This window comes from Giraffa tippelskirchi, chromosome 11 (genome assembly GCF_054371585.1).
Source record: "Giraffa tippelskirchi isolate mGirTip1 chromosome 11, T2T-mGirTip1v1.2.pri, whole genome shotgun sequence".
Classification (NCBI taxonomy): domain Eukaryota; kingdom Metazoa; phylum Chordata; class Mammalia; order Artiodactyla; family Giraffidae; genus Giraffa; species Giraffa tippelskirchi.
The window spans coordinates 60,637,150-60,660,578 of NC_137285.1; the positions used below are offsets into that span (position 1 = coordinate 60,637,150).

Sequence of the window (23,429 nt, forward strand, 5' to 3'; positions counted from 1 at the left end):
TCAAAGTATTTTCCACTGTGTAAACCCATTAACAGAGCAAAGAATAAATAAACCAACAGAGCATTTTATGTGAAATTATGTTACAATAAACACATGCTATAGGATAAGAAATGTGAACTCACCTTCATTACTAATTGCTTAATAAACATCAACAAGAATGCTCGTAGAGAACACATTTCTTTTTGATTAGGTCGTGGTCCATCTTTTAAAAAAAGACAAATACATATGCACACACATTGAGTATTTCAAAAACCTCGAAGCTAAGTATAAAATTCCCATTCCCAACAGCTTTCCCACTTATTTATAAGGAACATAAAGGTAACTTTCCTGAAGAGTTTAATGCCTCTAGAAAAACAAGCATTCAATCTCAATGTGATTGCATATACAGTGCTTCTAATGTACACAATCAGTTACACAGAAACTTCAATGAAGACATTTGTTTTTGACTTAAGGTCAAAGGAATTTCAAAACAAAAAGATGAGGTAACAAATTTACATTTAGCTTTAAAAGACTCTCTGGGAATCTTACTATAGTAACATAAGTTTACAAAGGAAAAAAAGCAAAAGAAAATCTAAACTTTACATGTGAACTTAGTATGAAAAAACTTTTCTACTGTTACCACTGTATAAACTAATACAAAACCCTCAAAAAGTACACTTCAACACAATATCATCCATGAAGGAGGGAAACATTGTGCTGACCACCTCTGACATCTCCTTCCCTTTTTGAAAAAGTCCTTGGTCACACATGGCTCACATTAAAGTCAATTTTCATGTCTCAAACATATAATTCCCAAGCAGAAAGCTTTTGAAACCAAATACTCATTGTCCTAAGATCCTAACTCAGGTACTTGCTTGCCTCATATTTTCTGCAATTTTCCCCCCACTAATCATTATTTACAGCTAGTTTCTAGACCACCAAAGCACAGGACCAACATGACCTTGAACAGATCAATTAAACTAGGAAGAAAATTGTTTAAAATTTGTTCCACATGACGATTCCTAGACAAAGAAAAGGTTACAGAGTTACAACAGAATCATAAAGTTTGGCCAGCTTTCTCACTTGAAGTATGAGACTTTCCCAAGATCACTAATCAGTTATAAAATCAAGGCCAGAATGTAACACAAACAGGACAGTACATGACACATTCACACCATTGGGAAATAATGTTTTAGCTCTAGATCTGCTGCAGCATGCCAGCTCAAACAAGATCATGGAACTTTCGTGTCCTCACAGCTTTCTCAACGATAGCACATTGTCTGATAATAAATCTAGTTTACTTTGAAAGGGATTAAAAAAAATAATGTAGAAATATGAAACCTCGTCTTTGTAAATCACTGAACAACCAAAGCCTCTGAGTAAAAAATCAGAATGTATATTGTTTCACTCTCCAGCATCTGTCTCCTGATTTAAAACAACAGCCCTCAATCCTTATAAAGGGACTGAACCCATCTTCACACTCAGATCATGTGTTCTGGGGGTAAGAAGGGCTCCTCTTCTGGGCAATCTGAAGAACACTGCCATGCAGATGGACACACGATGCAATCAGAGCTAGTGAGCAACAGAGACTAAAAGGACTTTTGCTGGAAATGCTCGATACAGGCAGATACTCTTGCTAGATTTAAAGTTGTGGGTATACGAAGGTTAAGGGTGGCTGCTTGCTACTACAAGCAGAGAAACTACTTGAAAAAAGCCAATACAGAAGAACTGGGAAATGGAGAGAGACAAACTGACAAAACAGCAGGGGCCATATTCTGAGCCCCTGCACCAAATTCTACTGAAACTATCAGCTTAATAACCCTGGTTAACCCTCTTTTACGATATAAACCTGGAGTAACAGGCAAATGTGACCTTGGAGTACAAAGGAAGGAGGGCAAAGGCTAACACAGTTTTGTCAAGAGAACACACTGGTGATAGCAAACACCCTCTTCCAACTACACATGAGACGACTCTACATATAGAAGTCACCATACAGTCAATACCAACATCAGACTGATTATATTCTTTGCAGATGAAGATGGAGACGCTCTAGTAGTCAGCAAAAATAAGCCCTAGAGCTGAATTTAGAAAAGGTGGAGGAACCAGAGATCAAATTGCCAACGTACACTGGACCACAGAGAAAACAAGGAAATTCTAGAAAAACATCTACTTCTGCTTCACTGATTACGCTAAAGCCTTTGACTGCATGGATACCAACAATCTGTGAAAAACTTTGAAAGAGAAGAATACCATATCACCTTACCTATCTCCTGAGAAGCCTGTATGCAGGCCAAGAAGTAATAGAACAGACATGGAACAACTGACAGGTTCAAAACTGGGAAAGGAGTACAACAAGGCTGTATATTGTCACCCTGCTTATTTAACTTATATGCAGAGTACATCAAGCAATATGCTAGACTGGAGGAATCACAAGGTGGAATCAAGACTGCTGAGAGAAATACCAACAATCTCAGATATGCAGATGATACCACTCTAAAATCACTACGGATGGTGACTGCAGCCATGAAATTAAAAGACAGATGTTTCTTGGAAGAAAAGCTATGAAAAAGCTAGACAGCATATTAAAAACCAAAGATATCACTTTGCTGACAAAGGTCCATATGGTCAAAGCTATGGTTTTTCCAGTAGCCACATACAGATGTGAGAGTTGGACCATAAAGAAGGCAGAGTGACAAAGAAGTGATGCTTTCAAACTGTGGTACTGGAGAAGACTCTTGAGATTTCCTTAGACAGCAAGGAGATCCAACCAGTCCATCCTAAAGGAAATCAGTCCTCAATATTCATTGGAAGGACTGATATCGAAGCTGAAGCTCCAATACTTTGGCCACCTGATGTGAAGAGCAGACTCACTGGAAAAGACCATGATGCTGGGAAAGATTGAGGGCAGGAGAAGAAGTGGGCGAAAGAGGATGAGATGGTTGGACAGCATCATCGACTCAATGGACATGAGTTTGAGCAAACTCCAGGAGATAGTGAAAGACAGGGAAGCCTGGCATGTTGCAGTCCATGGGGTCACAAAGAATAGGACACAACTTAGTGACTGAACAACAATGAACAATGATATAAAGCAGTTTTAAGCAGATTTTGCAATACTTTAAACAAGCCACTATTTGTCAAAATTTTTACTTTGACCCCTTCTATGAACTGTTGACATAATGAATGAACACTAGTCTTCAATAAGTTAGTTATACAGGAAAATAATTACTGAAATTCTGTAGTTTCCTTATATTAGTTATTAGAAGCAGATACTCCCTACTGCTACAAAAAAATCTCCATTCTCTCAAAAAACACTGCTGTCAATGACTTTCATTGGGATAAATGGACTCAACATCAATACTAGTTGCTAATATAGAATCTCCTCTCCTTCTCAATGCCTTAGAAATCATCCTAGTCATACTTGATCCCCAAACAACTCATACTAGCAAAAGTAGCATTCTTCTATAAAAATAGTGAGCTGTTACTCTCTGGTAACCACAATTTAGGACAAACTATTAAAATTATCAGCAAGATTAAAATAAAATTTTGCCATGAAGAGATTTAGAAAAACTTTCAGAATAATGTAATGTATTGGTTTAGGAAATACAAGAGACAGAAGAAAGAGGAAGGGAAGGAAAAATCCTGTATTTCCATATATATGTATGGAACATACATATATAATATACGGATAGAGATGAAATACCTAATCCTTTTGGGATAATACCACTCCGATCCTGAGGATTCACTGCCCAGTAGTAGTACTTCAGTGTATGCATTATGAGAAGCACTGTTCCAACTCTCCGAATGGCATTATATATGTTGACTGTACCAATGAATTCCGTGGACAGGTAAGTATAGAGTGTCAACTGAACCTAGAGAATCAAAATGAAGAGCTCAAATCAAAGAAACAAACCAGCATTTTACCCTTCCTTCCCGTAATACTCTCAGGTTGTTCTATATGGACCACAGTTGTTCTAAAAAGTAAGCTGCTTAATTAGCTTGATAGTAACCTCCATGTTAACAGATAACATATAGCTACTGACACATACTCAAAAGCACACATACTCCTTACAAAACAAAATCAGGCAAATGCTTCTTTTACAGTAGCACTATGAAGTAAACATCCCCAAATATACCAAGTTTTTGCAGCAATATTCCTATAGTGCTGAGAAAATTGATTCCTGTTTAGCAATCAGCAATTATTCATGAACTTACACACTTCTTTATAATAAAACTATTTATACTTTGCATAATTGTTTTCAAAAGCTAGAAATTGTCTTTGTTTTGGAGAAACTAGTAGCTGGAATAACTCATAAGAAATAAAAAAAACAAGCAGGAGTAACTAAAAAATAGATCAAAAAAAGGAAATCATACAAAAGTATGTAAAGCCTACCTTGAGAAATATTTATTAGAAAAACAGAATTTTGTTATAGCAGCTCATTACTACAAAGATTGTAATTATAATATTATAGTCTCTAAAATTCACAAAAAACTATACTCCACTACTAACAACAGCACAAAATAAAACCCACTTTTGTTCTACTTTCATATCAAAATCAAGAATTTTTCACTGCACTAATAGTGGATATACTTTATAAACTAAAAAATATTAAGGCAGGCATTAAATTTGGCCAAAACTCAAACTACTCCTGATCATTTACAACTAAACATTTATGTTTAAACATAATGGACATTCCCAGATGCTGAGGGCATTTTCCTTTTTAACCCTGAAAGATAAAAATTAGATGCCTATATTCCAGATGCCCTATAAACAAACAATCAAGGTTAAATGAATTAGGGAGTCAATCAGTAACAATACACGGTAAAGAATGGCAGACTCTGAACCACTTAAAATCAAAGTTTGAAAGATGACTGTAGTCTGTTGTTGTTGTTTAGTAGCTAAGTCATGTTTGAGTCTTTGCCAATACATGGACTATAACCTGCCAGGCTCCTCTGTCCATGGGTTCTCCCAGGCAAGAATACTGGAGTGGGTTGCCATTTTCTTCTCCTGGGGATCTTCCTAACCCAGGGATCGAACCCACATCTCCTGCATTGGCAGGCAGACTCTTTACTGCTGAACCATCAGAGAAACCCAACTGTAGTTTAGACAATCATAAACATGCTATAATCCAGAGCTGCTGAAAGATAACATCATTTTGATGTTGCTACTGTGTTCAAATAGATAGCCCCAGCTTATCTGTTATCAAGGATATACAGAACTTTCTATGACATGATTCAAATTCTTAACTGTGATATTTCAATCAGAAAATATTTACCTTCACCTATATTTGTAGCACTGTATTACTGAATATACAATGGCGCAGACACTGTCCCTCAATAGCTAAAAATCTAATGGAGAAGATTAAAAATACACACAATTTTAAGTGAAAAACCAAAGGTAATAAAAATCCCTACTGAAACATAAGAAAGTTCATGTAGCAATATGAGTGCAACTGTAGCGTTTTGCAATTGCAAAATGAATGCCACTGAGCTATTAAATATTATTAATTCAGAGGCCAGAGAAATTATTTTGGGGTAAGCTAAAAGAGTCAAGAAAAGTTTCACTAATAGAGTAGGTATTAAGGTAGGCTTTAAAGATGAGTAGTTCTAACAATAAGAGGAAATTTCAAATAGAGAAAACTGTAGATAATACAAAAAGCTTCCCTAGATCTAGAACAACCATCCTCAATCTTGCCTGCATTAAAATACCTGGAAAACATTTTTAAAATACCTGTCTGGGTCTTGTCCCAGACCAATTAAATCAGAATCTAGGGAAGAGGGAGTGAGATTCTGTTTTCTTTTTAAAAAAAAACCTTTCCCAACTAATTCTATAGACAGCCAAGATTAAGAACCACTGCTCTAGGATATAGAGAAGGAAATGGCAACCCACTCCAGTGTTCTTGCCTGGAGAATCCCAGGGATGGTGGAGCCTGGTGGGCTACTGTCTATGGGGTTGCACAGAGTCAGACACAACTGAAGCGACTTAGCAGCAGCAGCTCTAGGATAATTTTTGGTACCCACCTACCCATTGAGGGTAACTGATTTTTCATATAGAAAGCCTAGAAAGAACTGTCATGAAGACTTAATGCTTTATTCTGAAAACAAAGAGAAACCATTACAAATTTGAGGGCTAAGAAATGTTCTGATGAGAATGATTGTGATATGTTGAAAGCATGAAGAAATTCTAACAAAAAGTGATAAACTAAGATATGGAAAACTGGAGAAAGTCAGTTTACTGAGAATGATACTACAGCTAAAGGAAAATTAACAGGATTGAACAGCAACATACTGAGGTAAATAACAACAGAGACCTCAGGATCATTCATATTCTAATTATGAATAAACTTTTCTTCATTCACTCTTGATATAATCTAATAACCTTGCATATTATACATTAAAATGTCTTTCCCATTACACCTAAATTTTATGTATGAGAGCAGGAATCAGATCTGTCTTATTCGCCACTGTATCCATAGGGCCGGCTACTCAACAAATGAAAGACTCTTGTCTACAAGAAAGCTCATCCCTCTTATTAGGTCATTTAAAAGACTGTCTCTGAGTAAATCAAACTTAAATGAGTATTATAAATGACTGGGAGCAGCCTGTTCCAAAAGCAAAGATTGATTCATATGACCATACCCTCAACTCTGGTAACGAGAGGTGAATTTACCTTGAAGCTAATGAAGCTTAAACTTTATGCCCACTCATCTACACATGTTCCTTCCAAAATCCTAAACCTAATTTTACATGTTGCATTCTTTTTGTTAAAAAGCTCCTTTCTCCCCCAAATTGTATGACCTTCAGGTCAAACAAACTTTATATCTGCCTTTTGTTATAACTACCTTTATGATAAAATTAGATATAACCCCTCAAGGATACACAAAGCATTAAGGCTGAAACAAAACTGAAGTTTAATATTAACAAATCAACTGCAAATTCTAAAAAGGAAATTAAAGAAAAGTATTAACAAGGAAAAGGTAAGAAATACAGTGCAATAATACTATGGACTTAAGGAAATGATATAATGAAATTTTTAAAATATTCCCCTACAACTAAGTATCTAATAAGAGGAGGTTTTTTGACCACATCAAAAGAGGCCCAAAGGCTTACAAATGCACTGCTTAGTAAGACAAAGAAGTGTTTAGTAAAAAGTTTAAGAAGTAACTTGAAACAATCCTTGAAAAGAAATAAGACTGAGGGTCATAGAAGAGAAGGAGGTCAAATTTGAACCCAGAGATAAAAAGCTACAACCTCCAGCTGCCTCCTTTGATTATTTCCAAATGGCAATCAGAGTTAGCAGCTGTTTTTCTCCTTAACATCTGAAAAGAGCAGCTGAAAATAAGATACTATGACTCCAGAAGAGCAAAAAAGTCTGCAGACATTTTTTTCTGACAACTAAAGTACGTGTTATTCCAACCTGAACAATGATAAACACTTGCAAGTGAACCAGAAAGAGGGGGAGAGAAGAAATCAAATGTTTAGGATAACTTAATAGAACATTAGGGTTTATCAAAAGTTTTATTTACATATTTTATCACAAATTCACTTATGCTTACTTAATGCAATCAGTTTGCTGTTATAGTACTAAATAAACTATTGTATAAAATATAATTGTGCTTAATAATTTTAATTAATGTGAAATTAAAATGATTAAATGAGACCAGCACATCATGGAAGCCTTCAAGAAAGGGTGACATTTTAGGTGTTCCTGTAAGAATTAGAATCAGCAGCTCATCATTTTTGTGGAAGGAATATGTGTGTATACAACAGAGAAAGAGAGAGAGAGCACAATGAGGCTATATTTATACGTATGTACATACATTCATACATACATAAGGATACACAGATATATATGCAATCCAACTATGGTGAAGGAAATGTAAATGAAAATCTCTCCCAAATAAAATTTTATTTAACAACAGAAAATATATACTATTTCTGTATTTCAAAAAATGCTGATACTGCTTTAGGAAGGGAGGGAAGGGTGGAGGGAGGAAGGAAATACTGTCTTGCAAAAGTACATTTAGTCAGGTGGGAGGGAGGTTCAAGAGGCAGGGGACATATGTATTATTTTTGTGGTTTAGTTGCTAAGTCCTATCCGACTCTTTTGTGACCCCATGGAGTATTTAGCCTGCCAGGTTCCTTGTCCATGGGATTTCCCAGGCAAGAGTACTGGAGGGGGTTGCCACTTTCGTCTCCAGGGGATCTTTAGACTTAGGGATTGATTCAACCCACATCTCCTGCACTGGCAGACAGGTTCTTTACCACTGACCCACCAGGAAAGCCCTGGATACATATGTATTTATGGCTGATTCACGTTGTTGTATGACAGAAACCAACACAACATTGTAAAGCAATTATCCACCAATTAAAAAAAAGTACATTTAGTCAAAAAATGCATTCCACTGAAACCTTACACAACAGCATGTAAAAGGATAAAAGAAAATCCTCTTCATTATCACTCTTTTCAAGTACAAAAATGTAGTGAACATACTAGCACAAAATCAATGCATGTATTACCTTGGCTGGGGTATGAATCCATATAGCTGGGTTAAGAAGAATGTGATCACACAATTGCTTGAGTAGGGGCATCCCATTCGGCAGATTACTCAGATATTTTGAAAATACAAGGCAAAGTTCAAGTACCGCTCTGCTGACATGGGATTTGGAAGACTGCAGAGGAAGATATTTCAAAGGTCACTATCAACACAAAGCAAGGGAAGTAAGTTAAAGGCTGTCAATACCAGAAAAAAGTTGGTCCACAACCTATGCTCAAAGTTGAAGATGCTTTGAGATTCAATAAAACAGTGGGGGCAAGGTAAAACAACAACAGGTTGTTTTCTTTTAGGTAACTTTACATTAACCAAAGCGACACACTTGCAAACAGAATTTCTCAGCTTCTTAGGAGACCAAGTTTCATGGCCTGCAAATTAAGAATCAAGAATGTAAAGCATTTCATACTTTACCTTTTCAAGACTATATCCTATTACCAAGAAGCCCTTGCAGGCAAGCATCTGCTCTTGCATAGCAATTGAGTTCTTCAACAACTCCATGATAAAAGCCAGCAAAGTTGAACTGGAATAAGGAAAAAAACAACAACAACAGTTTGGAAAACCATATTGTCTTAAAAAAAATGGGAGGGGGAGGTGGTTAGATAGATAGTCTTTCATTTTACCCTTCATAAAAAGTTTCTATTCCAAGGAAACTGATGCTTTACTAAAACTACCTCCAATATTATTTCAGGACTAAAATTTTAATGTAAGATTAGGACTTATTACTCAAATATTTAGTTCATATTCTTTATCACAAATATATTAATAAATGAATTATTTTTGAAACAATATGACAAACATGTACAAAATAGAGAAAAATTAGCAATGTAAGATGGCTAATAGAAGTTTATTACTTTGCCCTAAGAATGGACGTAACTTAGATAAGCAAGTATATTCAATTTTGGAGAGTTAAGAGGCCAAACAGATGGAAAAGATGTGGAGCAAAGAGACTAGACAGAAATCCTCAAAATGTGTTAGGGCTCCAAACTGGCTTAATTTGAACAGAGAACCGAGCAAGTGAAGAGGAAAATAAATAGAGATGTAAGCAAACTGAAGTATTCAAATAATAATTTAAGTATTTTCCTCATTATCCGAACAGAAAAATTTAAAGTAGTAAGACTACAGTCATGCTTCCAACCTCATAACTTTTATATACTCAACATGGAATAGAATAAAGGTCGACTGTTTTGTCCTTTTCAAAAGTTTTGAGAGATTCCCACTAGGAAAGGGAGAACAGCCAACCTCCTCCACAAAAGTACTTTTATTTTTTAACTGTCAGCAATTCTAATAATGTTGAAAAGTTAAAAAAAAAAAAAACCTGAAAGAATAAATAACTGAGCTCTGTTACAAAGGTTTCAGACTAGGATGCAAAAAACTTTTATGAAGGAGCAATAGGTCAAGGATAATTTTACTTATTTTAAATGTAGCCAATAAATGCTAGCTTTGATACATAATTCCTTTTAAAAACAACTCATTTTGTTGCCTAAAAATAATCTGGAAAAATTATTACAACACTAAACATATACTTTGGTAGTAGACTTCAAGTTGCATACAAAAGTAGAAATTAGAAAGAGAATTTCAAAAAGGGAGAATACAAAAAACATTAAAATCACTCAATTAATAATTAAACATAATTATTTTATTATAAATAGAGTCACTAGGATATTTAGCCATGAAAAATTCATTTCCACACTCTCTCCGACATTTTAATAACTTGTCCTAGAATTCATGTCTCTTCCTTTTTTTACACTCAACACTAAAAGAGAGGAGACAGAAGTGCCAAATAAGCAATTTAGTTTTGAAAAAACCAAATCACTTATTATGTAACATAATCAAAAATTTTACATTTCAATATGTTACCTGCAATAATAATTAAATATGGAAAACTTACCATAAGAAATTACTGCCAAATAACCATTTTAAATATTTTTATTTTAGGTAAAAATACATACATTTCTGATATTATTACTATGTCTAACTTTATTCAAAACATTATTTTTTTAGAGCTTCCCTATTTCCTACTGATAAAGAATTTAAATATTATTAGAACTGAATTTGTAATAACAATTATAATTCACAAATTTCTTTATGTTCTTTATTAACCCCACAACAAATTTACAAGATTGAAAAAAAACATTGTGCAGCTCAGTGATGAAAATAACTCACATCAAATGAAAGAAAAAACAAAAGGACTCACCATATAGTCAAGTCAATTTCATCAGATAAATATTGCTTATAATCCAGCTGTGCAAAAAGTGGAAACAGCACTTGTACTCCTCCAATTGAATGCATAGCACTTTGGATAGAATGTGTTAAAACCGCCTTCACATCCTTGTAAAATAAAAGACACAGTAAAGATTCCAATGCTTCTTTTCCAAAAACTAAATATATTTTATTAAAAATAAAACATAACAGGAACAATAAAATGTTACAGTTCATGTATTTATAATAGAAGCTACTAAATACACCTCAATAATACATCAAAATTTATCATTAAAAATATTGTTAAATATCATTCCTAGTACCTGGAGCATGAGTGCGTGCGGTGAATGAACAAAAATTGAAGGGTTGTCCTTAGGGGATGATTCAAGACAGAGCTGGGCATCTGTGGCACGTGGATTGTACGTGAATGCAATGGCACCAGAGAGTTTGCCATCATACAATAGCAATTTGTGATGCTCAGCAAGGAACAGGTCACTTTCTGCTTTGAATTTAAATGTACCCTAAGAATAAAAAGTAGAACAGTTAAGATACTATGCCACAAAAAGAAAATCTAACTACAAATCATGACAAATATAAAAATTCAAGGAGAATATTGACCATTTTCTTAACAATATCAATTAAGAGAAGCCATGCATGTATAATTACTTCTAAAGTAGTATGAATTCATTTTAAAAATATAATGGAAGTCAACTTGACATCAAAACTTTTCATTTTAAACATGTAAAATTTAATGTCCTACAAAGCATGTTTTGTTTTTCCCACTTATTTTTGTCTTTTTTGTTTCTCTTTTTTAATTTTGTTAAAAGGAACATTTAAAATAAAATTCACCACCTTAAATATTTTTCAAGTGTACAGTACAGTGTTGTTAACTACAGTACACTATTGTATAACAAATCTCTAGAACTTTTACATCTTGCTAAATTGAAATTCCCATTGAATAACAACTCATTTCCACTGCCTGCATCCCACCCCCAAGCCCCTAGCAAGCATATTCTACTTTCTGGTTCCATGAGTTTGATTACTTTACCTAACTCAAACAAGGGAAGTCACAGAGTATTTGTCTTTTTGTGAACAGCATAACATCCTTAAGATTCACCTATGTTGTGGCATGTGTCAGAATTTTTTTTCTGTTTAAAGTTGAATAATATTCCATTGTAAATACGTATCATATTTTCTTTATTCATTCATCCATAGACAATTAGGTTGCTTCAACCTCTTACCTATTGTGAATAATGCTGCAATGAACATGGGTGTGCAAACAGTCTTTCATATCCTTTCAAATATCTCATATATATTTACAGAAGTAAAACTGCAACCAGGGAGTAAGCCCAGCACTTCACAGCTAGAGAAAAGCCCACACAGCAATAAAGACCCAGTCAAAAATAAATACATGAATAAAAATTTTTAAAATGATTGCTCAGTCATGTGGTACTTGTACTTTTAATTTCTTGCAGAATCACCATCTAGTTTTCCACAGAGGTTGCACTATTTTACATTCCCATCAATAGTGCATAAGGGTACCAATTTCTCCACACTTATTTTTGTTTAACAACTGTTATCCTAATGGGTGCAAGGTGATTATCTATTATGGTTCTAATTTATATTTCTCTGATGATTACTGATTTTGAGCTTCTTTTCAGATGCCTGCTGCCCATTTATATACATTCTTAGGAAAAAATGTCTATTTGGGCCATTTGCCTACTTTAAATGAGTTGAGTTTGTTGCTGTTGTTGAGTTGTAGGAGTTCATCAAATATTGTGGATATTATTAATCCTTTACCAGAGGTATGGTCTGAAATATTTTCTTCCATTCCGTGTGTTGCCTTTTCACACTGTTTCTTGACGCACAAAAAATTTCGGTGCACAAAAGATTGTAAGACACATTTGTCTATTTTTGTCTTTGTTGTCTATTTCATTTTTTTTGGTGTCATATCCAAAAAATCACTCCCAAACTCAACGTCATGAAGCTCTGTGTGTTTTCATGCAGGAGTTTTGTAGTTTAGGTCTTATGTTTACCTTTAATCTGTTAATCTTATGGACAGAGAAGAGTCAGACACGACTTAGTGAATAAACCACCACCACCAATCTATTTTGAGTTAATTTTAATACATGGACGGAGAAGGCAATGGCACCCCACTCCAGTACTCTTGCCTGGAAAATCCCATGGATGGAGGAGCCTGGTAGGCTGTAGTCCATGGGGTTGCTAAGAGTTGGACACGACTGAGTGATTTCACTTTCACTTTTCACTTTCATGCACTGGAGAAGGAAATGGCAACCCACTCCAGTGTTCTTGCCTGGAGAATCCCAGGGACGGAGGAGCCTGGTGGGCTGCCATCTACGGGGTCGCACAGAGTTGGACACGACTGAGGTGACTTAGCAGTAACACATGGAAGGTAGGGATCTCACTACTTTTTAAAACACTGTATGTTTAAAACAGAAAAAAGTGTTTAAGAGATTAATCTTTCTCCATTTCATGGTCTTTATCCTTATAATCATTTTACCATAAATGAAATTCATTTCTGGACTCTGTTCTGTTCTATTTGTCTATAAAACTCTCTTTATGCAAGTACCACAATGTTTTTTTTGATTACTGTAGCTTTATAATATGTTTTGAAATCCTGAATTGTAAGAACTCTTTAAATAACTTATTCTTCTGTAAGATTGCTTTAGCTATTAACTCTTGAGATTCCATGAGGATTTTACAGTGGCTTTCTATTTCTGCAAAAAAATGCCATCTGGACTTTAATAGGAATTGCGTTAAATCCGTAGATCACTTTGGGTAGTATGCATTTTTAACAATATTAAGTCTTTCAATCCATAAACACAAGCTGTCTTGTCATTTATTCATGTCTTAATTCTTTCAGCTATGTTTTGGACTTTTCACTGTACAAGTCTTATATTCTTTTGGTTAAGTTTATTCCCAAGTATTCCATTTTATGCTATTATAAATGGCATTACTGTCTTCTTGTCTTTTTGGATTGTTCATTGTTAGTGTATAGAAATGCAACTAATTTTTGTTGTATATAATGTCAGCTGTGGGCTTTTCATATATGGCTTTTTCATTTTGAGGGAGTTTCCTTTTACTTGTAATTTGTTGAGTGTTTTCATCATGAAACAGCATCGAATCTTCTCAAATGCTTTCTCTGGCATCTATTGAGATGACTATGTAGTTTTTGTCCTTCACTCTGTTAATGTGGTGTAAGGCACTGATCTTTTCTCATATGCTGAAGCAGATTTACATTCCAGGAATAAATCCCTGTTGGTCACAGAGTACGACCCTTTTAATGTGCTCTTGAATTTCATTTTCTACTATATTGTTGAGGATTTCTGAATTAATATTAAATAAGGATATGAATATTAATCTGTAGCTTTCTTGCAGTGTTTTTTTTTTGCCTGTGGTTTCAGGACAATGCTGGACTCTAAAAATGAGTTTGGAAGTGTTTCCTCCTCTTTTTATTTCTTGGAAGAGTTGAGGAGAATTGGTTTTATGACTTCTTTAATGTTTGATGGAATTATCCACTGAAGCCAGTTTCCTTACTAGCTATAATCTATTCAAATTTCTATTTCTTCGGTCTTGGTAGGTTGTATGTTTCTAGGGAACAACTATTAGGTTGATACAAAAGTAACTGCAGTTTCAGACCATGAATTTTAAATGATTGTTACTAGGATCAAGTGTTAGTTGCACAGTCGTGTCCAATTCTTTGCGACCCCATAGGCTCCTCTGTCCACAAAATTCTCCAGGCAAAAATAATGGAGTGGGTAGGCATTTGCTTTTCCAGAAGATCTTCCCAAGCCAGGGATCGAACCTGGGTATCCTGCATTGCAGGCAGATTCTTTACTGTCTGAGCCACCAGGAAGCCCTATCCTAGGCCCAAATATATCTTTATTAATCAAAATAGGAACAATTACAATCAACACTTTTCCAACGAGAAATAAATTTGTTTATTCCTGTAGCATAAAAATCCATGCTTTGGGATCCCATGAACTCTTGGAAAGCATTTTCTGCCTCCTGCTGGCTGGCAAGAGATCAGCTGAACATGGCAGATGAGCCAAAACTTTGTAGCCAAATTTGTTCAACTTTTGAAGTGTTGGCTGTGCAACATGTGGTCAGGCATTGTCATGGAGAAGAACTGTGCCCATTCTGTTGACTAATGTTGAGTGTAAGTGGTGAAGTTTTCGGTGTACCTCATTGATACGCTGAGCATACTTCTCATATGTAATGGTTTCAGCAGGAATCAGAAAGCTGCAGTGGATAAGACAGGCAGCAGACCATTCAACAATGCCCGACCTTTTTTTGTTGCGAGTTTAACTTTGGGAAGTACTATGGACTTTCCTCTCAGTCCAACCTCTGCTGTCACTGCCAATTATCAGATAAAATTCACTTTTCATCCCACATCAAACTCCAACAGAGAAATGGTTTGGGAGATTATAGGATCAATCTTCCAAAAACAAACACTGACACAATCCAAATAATTAACTGACTCCTTATGAGTTTACAAAATTAATTTGCGACACAGTACGGAGCAGAAAAAAGTCCAATTAAAAACAGTCATTTACTCTTTGATCCTGTGCAAACTACAGTGTGTCAACATTAGCAGATAGAAGCCTTGAAAACAAACTAAACAAACATTTTACTTGATATTTTATGAGAAATTTGGGAGTAAATGATTCCTACTAACAAATCTAAACTAAACTAAATCTAAACAAAAGTTAAGTGTTTGACATATGTCAGGAATACCTGTTAACTAACGGAAATACTATGCATATGTACATACTATTTGATGTGATTAATTAAAATAAAAACAATGCCCTTTCAAAGGACTTACAGCAATATGGTGCTTCACCAAACAGTAAGAACATACAAAAAAAAGCACTCCATCTTTTTTCCTTGGGAAACAATATTTTCCATCTATAACATATTTAATAGCAATCTTTTAAACATTTTTCTGTATCTCTGCTATTTTAAACAAGATTTGAGAAATGTCTAAAACATGTTTACACAAACCAATAGATTTAAACAGTAATAAATAAGTTCAGTTCAGTTGCTGCGTCATGTCTGACTCTTTGCGACCCCATGGGCTGCAGCATGCCAGGTTCCAGGCCCATCACCAGTCTGTTGTTCCATGTCCTGTTCAAACTGTTGCTTCTTGGCCTGCATACAGATTTCTTAGGAGGCAGGTCAGGTGGTCTGGTATTCCCACATCTTTCAGTATTTTCCACAGTTTGTTGTGATGCACACACTCAAAGGCCTTGGTGTAGAAGCAGAAGTAGATGTTTTTATGGAACTCACATGCTTTTTCAATGATCCAACAGATGCTTGCAATTTTGTCTCTGGTTCCTCTGCTTTTTCTAAATCCAGCTTGAACATCTAGAAGTTCTAGGTTCACGTACTTATGAAGCCTAGCTTGGAATATTTTGAACATTACTTTCCTAGCGTGTAAGATGAGTACAACTGTGCAGTAGTGAGAACATTCTTTGGCATTGTCTTTCTTTGGGATTGGAATGAAAACTGACCTTTTCCAGTTCTGTGGCCACTGATGACTTTCCAAATTTGACTGGCATACTGAGTGCTGGCATAATGAGTGCAGCACTTTAACAGCATTATCTTTCAAGATTTGAAATAGCTCAACAGGAATTCCATCATCTCCACTAGCTTCGTTCATAGTGATACTTCCTAAGGCCCACTTGACTTCGCATTCCAGGATGTCTGGCTCTAGGTGAGTGATCACACCATCATGGTTAAGGGTTATGAAGATCTTTTTTATATAGTTCTGTGTATTCTTGCCACATCTCAATATCTTCTGCTTCTGTTAGGTCCATACCATTTCTGTACTTTATTGTGCTTCTCTTTGCATGAAATGTTCCCTTGGTATCTCTAATTTTCTTGAGATCTCTAGTCTTTCCCATTCTATTGTTTTCCTCTGTTTCTTTGCACTGATCACTGAGGAAGGCTTTCTTATCTCTCCTTGCTATTCTTTGGAAGTCTACATTCAGATGGGTATATCTTTCCTCTTTTCTTTTGCCTTTTGCTTCTCTTCTTTTCTCAGCTATTTGTAAAGCCTCCTCAGACATTCATTTTGCCTTTTTGCATTTCTTCTTCTTGGGGATGGTTTTGATCACCGCCTCCTGTACAATATCATGAACCTCAGCCCATAGTTCTTCAGGTACTCTATCAGATCTAATCCCTTGAATCTATTTGTCACTTCCACTGTATAATCATAAGGGATTTGACTTAGGTTATACCTGAATGGTCTAGTGGTTTTCCCTATTTTCTTCAATTTAAGTCTGAGTTTTGCAAGGAGATAGCGGATGCAAGTTTTGAAAATAAACACCTAAACAAACATTTTATTTCATAAATTCCACATAAAATATAAAATAAGTAAGTAAAGCAAAGAGAGATTCTATGGTCATCAATTTCTCACTTTATATAATCTTTAACTACAGTTTCAACAGTATCTGATCATACTAGTAACGAAACGAATAAGCTGTTAACATAGGATATAACTCAACAAGAATCTGGCATAGGTTATTTAAAATGAGCAGTTATTTCTATACATTTACTATTTAAGGTTTTTTTCTGGGCCTTGGTATATTTCATGAATGAGAAAATAAACTATAACCAAGTAGGATTATCCCAGAGATGCAAGGTTTATTTAAACTTTGAACAAGTATTGTAATACACTATATTCATAAAAATAAAAAGATTAAGGTTCCAAGCACCGTTTATCGCCAATCCTCCTGTTACATTAAAATCATGAGGGTCATAGGCCTATAGGTAGAATAACGTCTTCCCCCAACCTCACCAAAGATGTCCATGCTAATCCCTGGAATGTGTGAATGGTGGCTCAGACAGTGAAGAATCTGTCTGCAATGCAGGAAACTGGGTTCAATCCCTGGGTCGGGAAGATCCCCTGGAGAAGGGAATGGATATCTACTCCAGTATTCTTGCCTGGAGAATTCCATAGACAGAGGAGACTGGCAGGCTACAGTCCATGGGGTCTCAAAGAGTCACACATGACTGAGCAAGTAATACTAACACATCCTGGTGGGCTTAATGCAATTACAAGAGTCCTTTTTTAAAAAGAATACTTTTTCCTTTTTTTTTTTTTTCTAATATTTATCTATTTATTTGGCTGCTCTGAGTCTTAGTTGCAGCATGCAGGATCTTCAATCTTCGTTGTGGCACACGAGATCTTTAGGTTTAGCATGTAAACTCTTAGTTGTGGCATGTGGGAACTAGTTCCCTGACCAGAGACTGAACACCAAGGCCCCCTGCATTGGGAGCATGGAGTCTTGGCCCCTGGACCACCAGAGAAGTCTCTACAAGGATCCTTATTAGAAGGAGACATGAGGGTCAGAGTCAGAGAAGGAGGTATGACTACAAAAGCAGAGGGTGGAGTGATGCCACTGCTGGAAAGGAACACACACCAAGAAATGTGGACGGTGTCTAGAAGCTAGAAAAGGCAAGGACAGACTGTCCCCAGAGGCTCCAGAAGGAATGACGTCCTGCTGACATCTTGATGTTAGCCTCATGAGACCCATTTTCAGACTTATTACCTTATAGCTCTGGAGGTCAAAAATCTGTTATTTTAGGCCATTTAAAAAAATTAATAAATAAAATAAAGGACAAAAATAACATGATCATCTCAGTAGAAGCATAAAGAGTATTTAACAAAATCCAACAACTCTTCATGATTTAACTTCCTTAAAGAAACAAAGACCATCTACAAAAAATTGACAGCTAACATAATTGATAATGAAAGACTGATTGTTTTCTCCCCTAAGATCAGTAAAAAGACAAGATATCTGCTTTCACCACTTATTTTTCTTTTTTAATTGTATTGAGGACACTGAAAAGGAGATCTACCTTCTTAACAGATATTAAGTGGGCAATATGGTATTGTTATCTATAAACACAATGTTGTGCAGCAGATCTCTAGAACTTATTCATCTTGCATAATTAAAATTTTAGAACACTGATAAGCAGTTTCTTCTTTTTTCCTTTCCCCAGACCTTGGTAACCACCATTCTACTCTTTGATTCTATGACTTAGTTTTTATCTCATATAATGAAATCATATAGCATTTGTCCTTCTGTGACTGGTTTATCTCATAGGGCATAATTTCCTCAAGATTCTGTACTGAGGTTCTAGCCAGGGCCATTAAGCAAAGAAAAGAAAGAAAAGATGTCCAGATTATAAACAAAAAACTAAAATGATAGCAGTTTACAAACACATAATCATCTATATATATGAAGTGAAGTGAAGTGAAGTGAAGTCGCTCAGTCGTGTCAGACTCTTTGCAATCCCATGAACTGTAGCCTGTCAGGCTCCTCTGTCCATGGGATTTTCCAGGCAAGAATACTGGAGTGGGTTGCCATTTCCTTCTCCAGGGGATCTTCCCAACCCAGGGATCGAACCCAGGTCTCCTGCATTGCAGGCAGGCTCCTTACTGGCTGAGCCACGAGGGATGTCAATGAAGCACAAATTCACTTTGATGAAGTCTAATTTGCTAAAATGTAATATTTTTATATGAAAACTTAGGAGTAAATTGTGCTTCAAAATCATATATATATATGTGTGTGTGTATATAATCTTATATTAATATATAGAAAATGACAAGAAATATAAACATACACAAAAAAAATCAGAGCTAATAAACTACTACAGCAAGGTTGTCCTATAGAAGATAAATGTATGAAAATCTATTTAGTTACCATACACAAGCAACAAACAATCTGAAAATGAAATTAAGAAATAACTCCATTTGATATAGCACATAAAAAAAGAAAATACTCAGTAATGAATTTAACAAAATATATGCAAGACTTCTTCACAGAAAGCTACAAAAAGAAACTGAGAAAGACCTACATCAATGGAATAAAATCCCATATTCATGGATTGGAAGACTTAATATCCTTAAGATGACAAATCTTTTCAAACTGATCTGTAGAGTTGATGCAGTACCTATCAAAATCCCAGCTACAATTTCGTACAAACTGACAAGTATATCTTAAATTCATACAGAAATGTAAGATACCAAAAACAGCCAAAACAATCTTGAATAGGAGCAAAATTGGAGAACTCACACTTCCTGATTCTAAAAATGTATTATAAAACCACAGTATTCAAGACTGTGCTACTGACCTAAGAATAGATATAGTTCAATGAAACAGAATTGAGAGTCCACAAATACTTACATTTATGATCAACTGATTTTTGATGAAGCTGTCAAGAAATACAATAAGGAAAGAGTATTCTTTTCAGCAAATGATGCTGAGACATCTAGAAATGCAAATGCAAAGGAATAAAGTTGCTCCAAACACAAAAATTAACTCAAAATGAATCAAAAATTTAAATGTAAGAGTTAAAAATGTAATCCTTTTATATGAAAACTTAGGAGTAAATCTTCATGCACTTGAATTAGGAAATAGGTTTTCAGATATGACACCAAAGCACAAATAATAAGACAAAATACAGACAAAGTGGACTTCATCAAAGTGAAATTGTGCTTCAAAGGAAAACAACAGGGAAGCGGCAAGACAAGCCACAGAATGGGAGACAATATTTGCAAATCATTAATCTGACAATGTATTTGTTTCTAGAATATATTTTTGAAACTCTTAAAACTGAGACTAAGGAAAAGAGGAATGTGGATTCTTGTTCAATGAGCACAGAGTTTCAGTTTTACAGACTGAAGAGTTCTGCAGCTAGGTTATACAATGTAAAAATACTTAACATTACTGCCTAAGACAGTTAAAGTGGTAAGTGTTATGTGTATTTTACCACAATTAAATATTTTTTAAAAAACCTCTTAAAATTTGACAAATAAAAAGGCAGTTCAGTTTTTAAAAGGGAAAAGGATGTGAATAAACATTTCTCAAAATAAGACATATAATAGGATATAAGCACACAAAAATACATTCAACATCATTAGTCATGCTGCTACTGCTGTCAAGTCGCTTCAGTCATGTCCGACTCTGTGCGACCCCATAGACGGCAGCCCACCAGACCCCGCCATCCCTGGGATTCTCCAGGCAAGAACACTGGAGTGGGTTGCCATTTCCTTCTCCATTAGTCATGAGGCAACAGCAAATCAAAACCAAACCACAATGGGATAGCATTTCAAACTCACTAAAATGGCTATAAAAGTCAGATAATAACAGGTGCTGTAGAGAATATGAAGATATCAAAATCCTTATACATAGCTGAGAGAATGTAAAATTATCTGGCCATGTTGCAAAGCAACCTAAAAGTTTCTCAAATAGTTAAATGTAGAGCTACCATATCACTACCTATTTCATTCTAGGATCAAACTCAAGAAAAATAAAAACATGTGTGCACATAAAAACTCATACAGAAGGGTTCATAGCAGCATTATTCATAACAGTCAAAAGATGGACACAGCCCAATGTCCATCAACTGACAAACGGATAAACAAAATGTAATATACCCACACAATATTACTCATGGAAAAAAGTAATGAAATATTAATGCATCCAACAACATGGGTAGACCTCCCAGACCTGTCTCTTCTAGGTTTCTCTCCTCTTCTCTTTATTCCCCTCATGATGTCTTTTATCTTTCATTCTCTTCCCTTCCTATTCTGCAGAGCAATTTAAGTATATCCAAGATGGGGAAGGAAAAAGACCAACATGTCACTGATATCTACCCTTATTACAAGATGGAAAGACATAAACGGATTCATTTTTGATAAAAAAAATTTACTCACAAAGCCACTTATTGGGGGAAAAAAACAAAATACATAAAAATTGAAAGAACGTTAAAAAAAAAAAATAACCAATAAACTAATAGTAGAAATAAGTGAAACACTAAATCATAGACCTGACAAAACATGGTCCACTGGAGAAGGGAATGGCAAACCACTTCAGTATTCTTGCCTTGAGAACGTCAGGAACAGTATGAAAAGGCAAAAAGATATGACACTGAAAAATGAACTCCCCAGGTCTGTTGATGCCCAATATGCTGCTGGAGAAGAGTGGAGAAATAACTCCAGAAAGAATGAAGAGATGAAGCCAAAGCGAAAACAATGCCCAGGTGTGGATGTGACTGGTGATGGAAGTAAAATACGATACTGTAAAGAACAATATTGCATAGGAATCTGGAATGTTAGATCCATGAATCAAGGTAAATTGGAAGTAGTCAAACAGGAGATGGCAAGAGTGAACATTGACACATTGACATTTTAGGAATCAATGAACTAAAATGGACTGGAGTGGAAATTAATTCAAATGACCATCATATCTACTACTGTGGGCAAGAATCCCTTAGAAGAAATGAAGCAGCCCTCACAGTCAACAAAAGAGTCCAAAATGCAGTACTTCGGTGCAATCTCAAAAATGACAATGATCTCTGTTCATTTCCAAAGCAAACCATTCACTATCACAGTAATCCAAGTCTATGCAACAACCAGTAATGCTGAAGAAGCTGAAGTTGAACGGTTCTACAAGACCTACAAGACCTTCTTGAACTAACACCCAAAAAAGATGCCCTTTTCATCATAGAAGACTGGAATGCAAAAGTACAAAGTCAAGAGATACTGGAGTAACAGGCAAATTTGGCCTTGCTTTTTATCACAGCAACTATTAAAAACTTAGCTATTCAAAAATATGGTAACAACAAAAGAAATGCAGCATAAGTTAAAGTTGAAACTAAGCTAGTAGTTTGCACAGTGCCCCATATATAGCAAGTATACTATGCTTCCCGTAAAACTTTAAAATGTGCTTTGGACTCCTGAGATTTCCTTATGGTACCCTTGGTTATTCTCATATACAGTTTATTAACCGTAATTGTAAGTGCCACACGCATCACCCAAATCTATAAATCAAGCTCAACTAACACTGATTAAGCAGTGAACATCAAGTAAAGTACCTTGTATCCCAGGCCCAACTGATAAATAGCAAAAATCTGAGCAGCATTAAGAGCTTCACTGAAAAGGTAAACTGCCGTCATCTGGCCACAGAATACCCTGTTAGCATCTGCTGTTTCTGATGAGCCCAGGAAACACTTGTCAAAGGTCTGTGAAAGAAAACAGAAAATTTTATTAGAGAAAAAACAAAAAAAGAGTCTCCATCAGAATTAGTAACAATCTATGCTGGTATAAATATTTTGTCCTTTCTAACATACAATCTGATTAGATTAAAATTTCATTTAGCATTTAACTTCATTCATTCCCACTTGGTATACAGATCAGGAAAGACATCACAGAAAAAAAGACAAGTTCTCCAAAGTATAATAAACAAAACTTGATGACAAAATGGATGTAGGAAATGGGAGTCAGAAAAATCATTATGGGCTCTGTAGGTTCATACTCGGTCAACCAAAGAACCAGATGGAAGAGCAGGCTTTGGAGCAATGAGCAAAATCATGAGTTAACTTTGAGCCATGTAATGAATGTGTCTTTTCTGTAAACTAATGAGTGAATAAGCAATTGCCAACAGGGTTCTCTATGGTTAGAAGCTAAGACTGTAAAGATGGTTTTTGTAGACATCAAGATACAAATAATAGGTTAAGTAATGGGAATAGATGCAATCTCTCAAAAGCAATGTCTAAATTCAGAAAAACAGGTATATGCTTTTCTTGTTTACATAAAAAATTTCTCTTAGTAACATTCAGTTTGCAGAGATCACACATATGTTTACATCTATACAACAAGAAGAA

At 35.3% G+C, this 23,429-nt stretch overlaps 1 protein-coding gene across 10 annotated transcripts in view; it reads right to left on the reverse strand.

Annotated features, from left to right (window-relative positions):
* Positions 1 to 23,429, reverse strand: part of LRBA (LPS responsive beige-like anchor protein) — an 803,036-nt gene that overhangs the window by 612,403 nt on the left and 167,204 nt on the right. For all 10 annotated transcript variants that reach the window (XM_081543940.1, XM_081543938.1, XM_081543941.1 and 7 more), the window contains 7 exons: positions 22,641 to 22,787; positions 11,054 to 11,251; positions 10,726 to 10,859; positions 8,943 to 9,051; positions 8,497 to 8,649; positions 3,680 to 3,848; positions 123 to 202 (listed from right to left, as the gene is read on the reverse strand). In XM_081543940.1, coding sequence (XP_081400066.1) covers positions 123 to 202; positions 3,680 to 3,848; positions 8,497 to 8,649; positions 8,943 to 9,051; positions 10,726 to 10,859; positions 11,054 to 11,251; positions 22,641 to 22,787 — 990 coding nt within the window. The remainder of the gene's footprint in view (positions 1 to 122; positions 203 to 3,679; positions 3,849 to 8,496; positions 8,650 to 8,942; positions 9,052 to 10,725; positions 10,860 to 11,053; positions 11,252 to 22,640; positions 22,788 to 23,429) is intronic.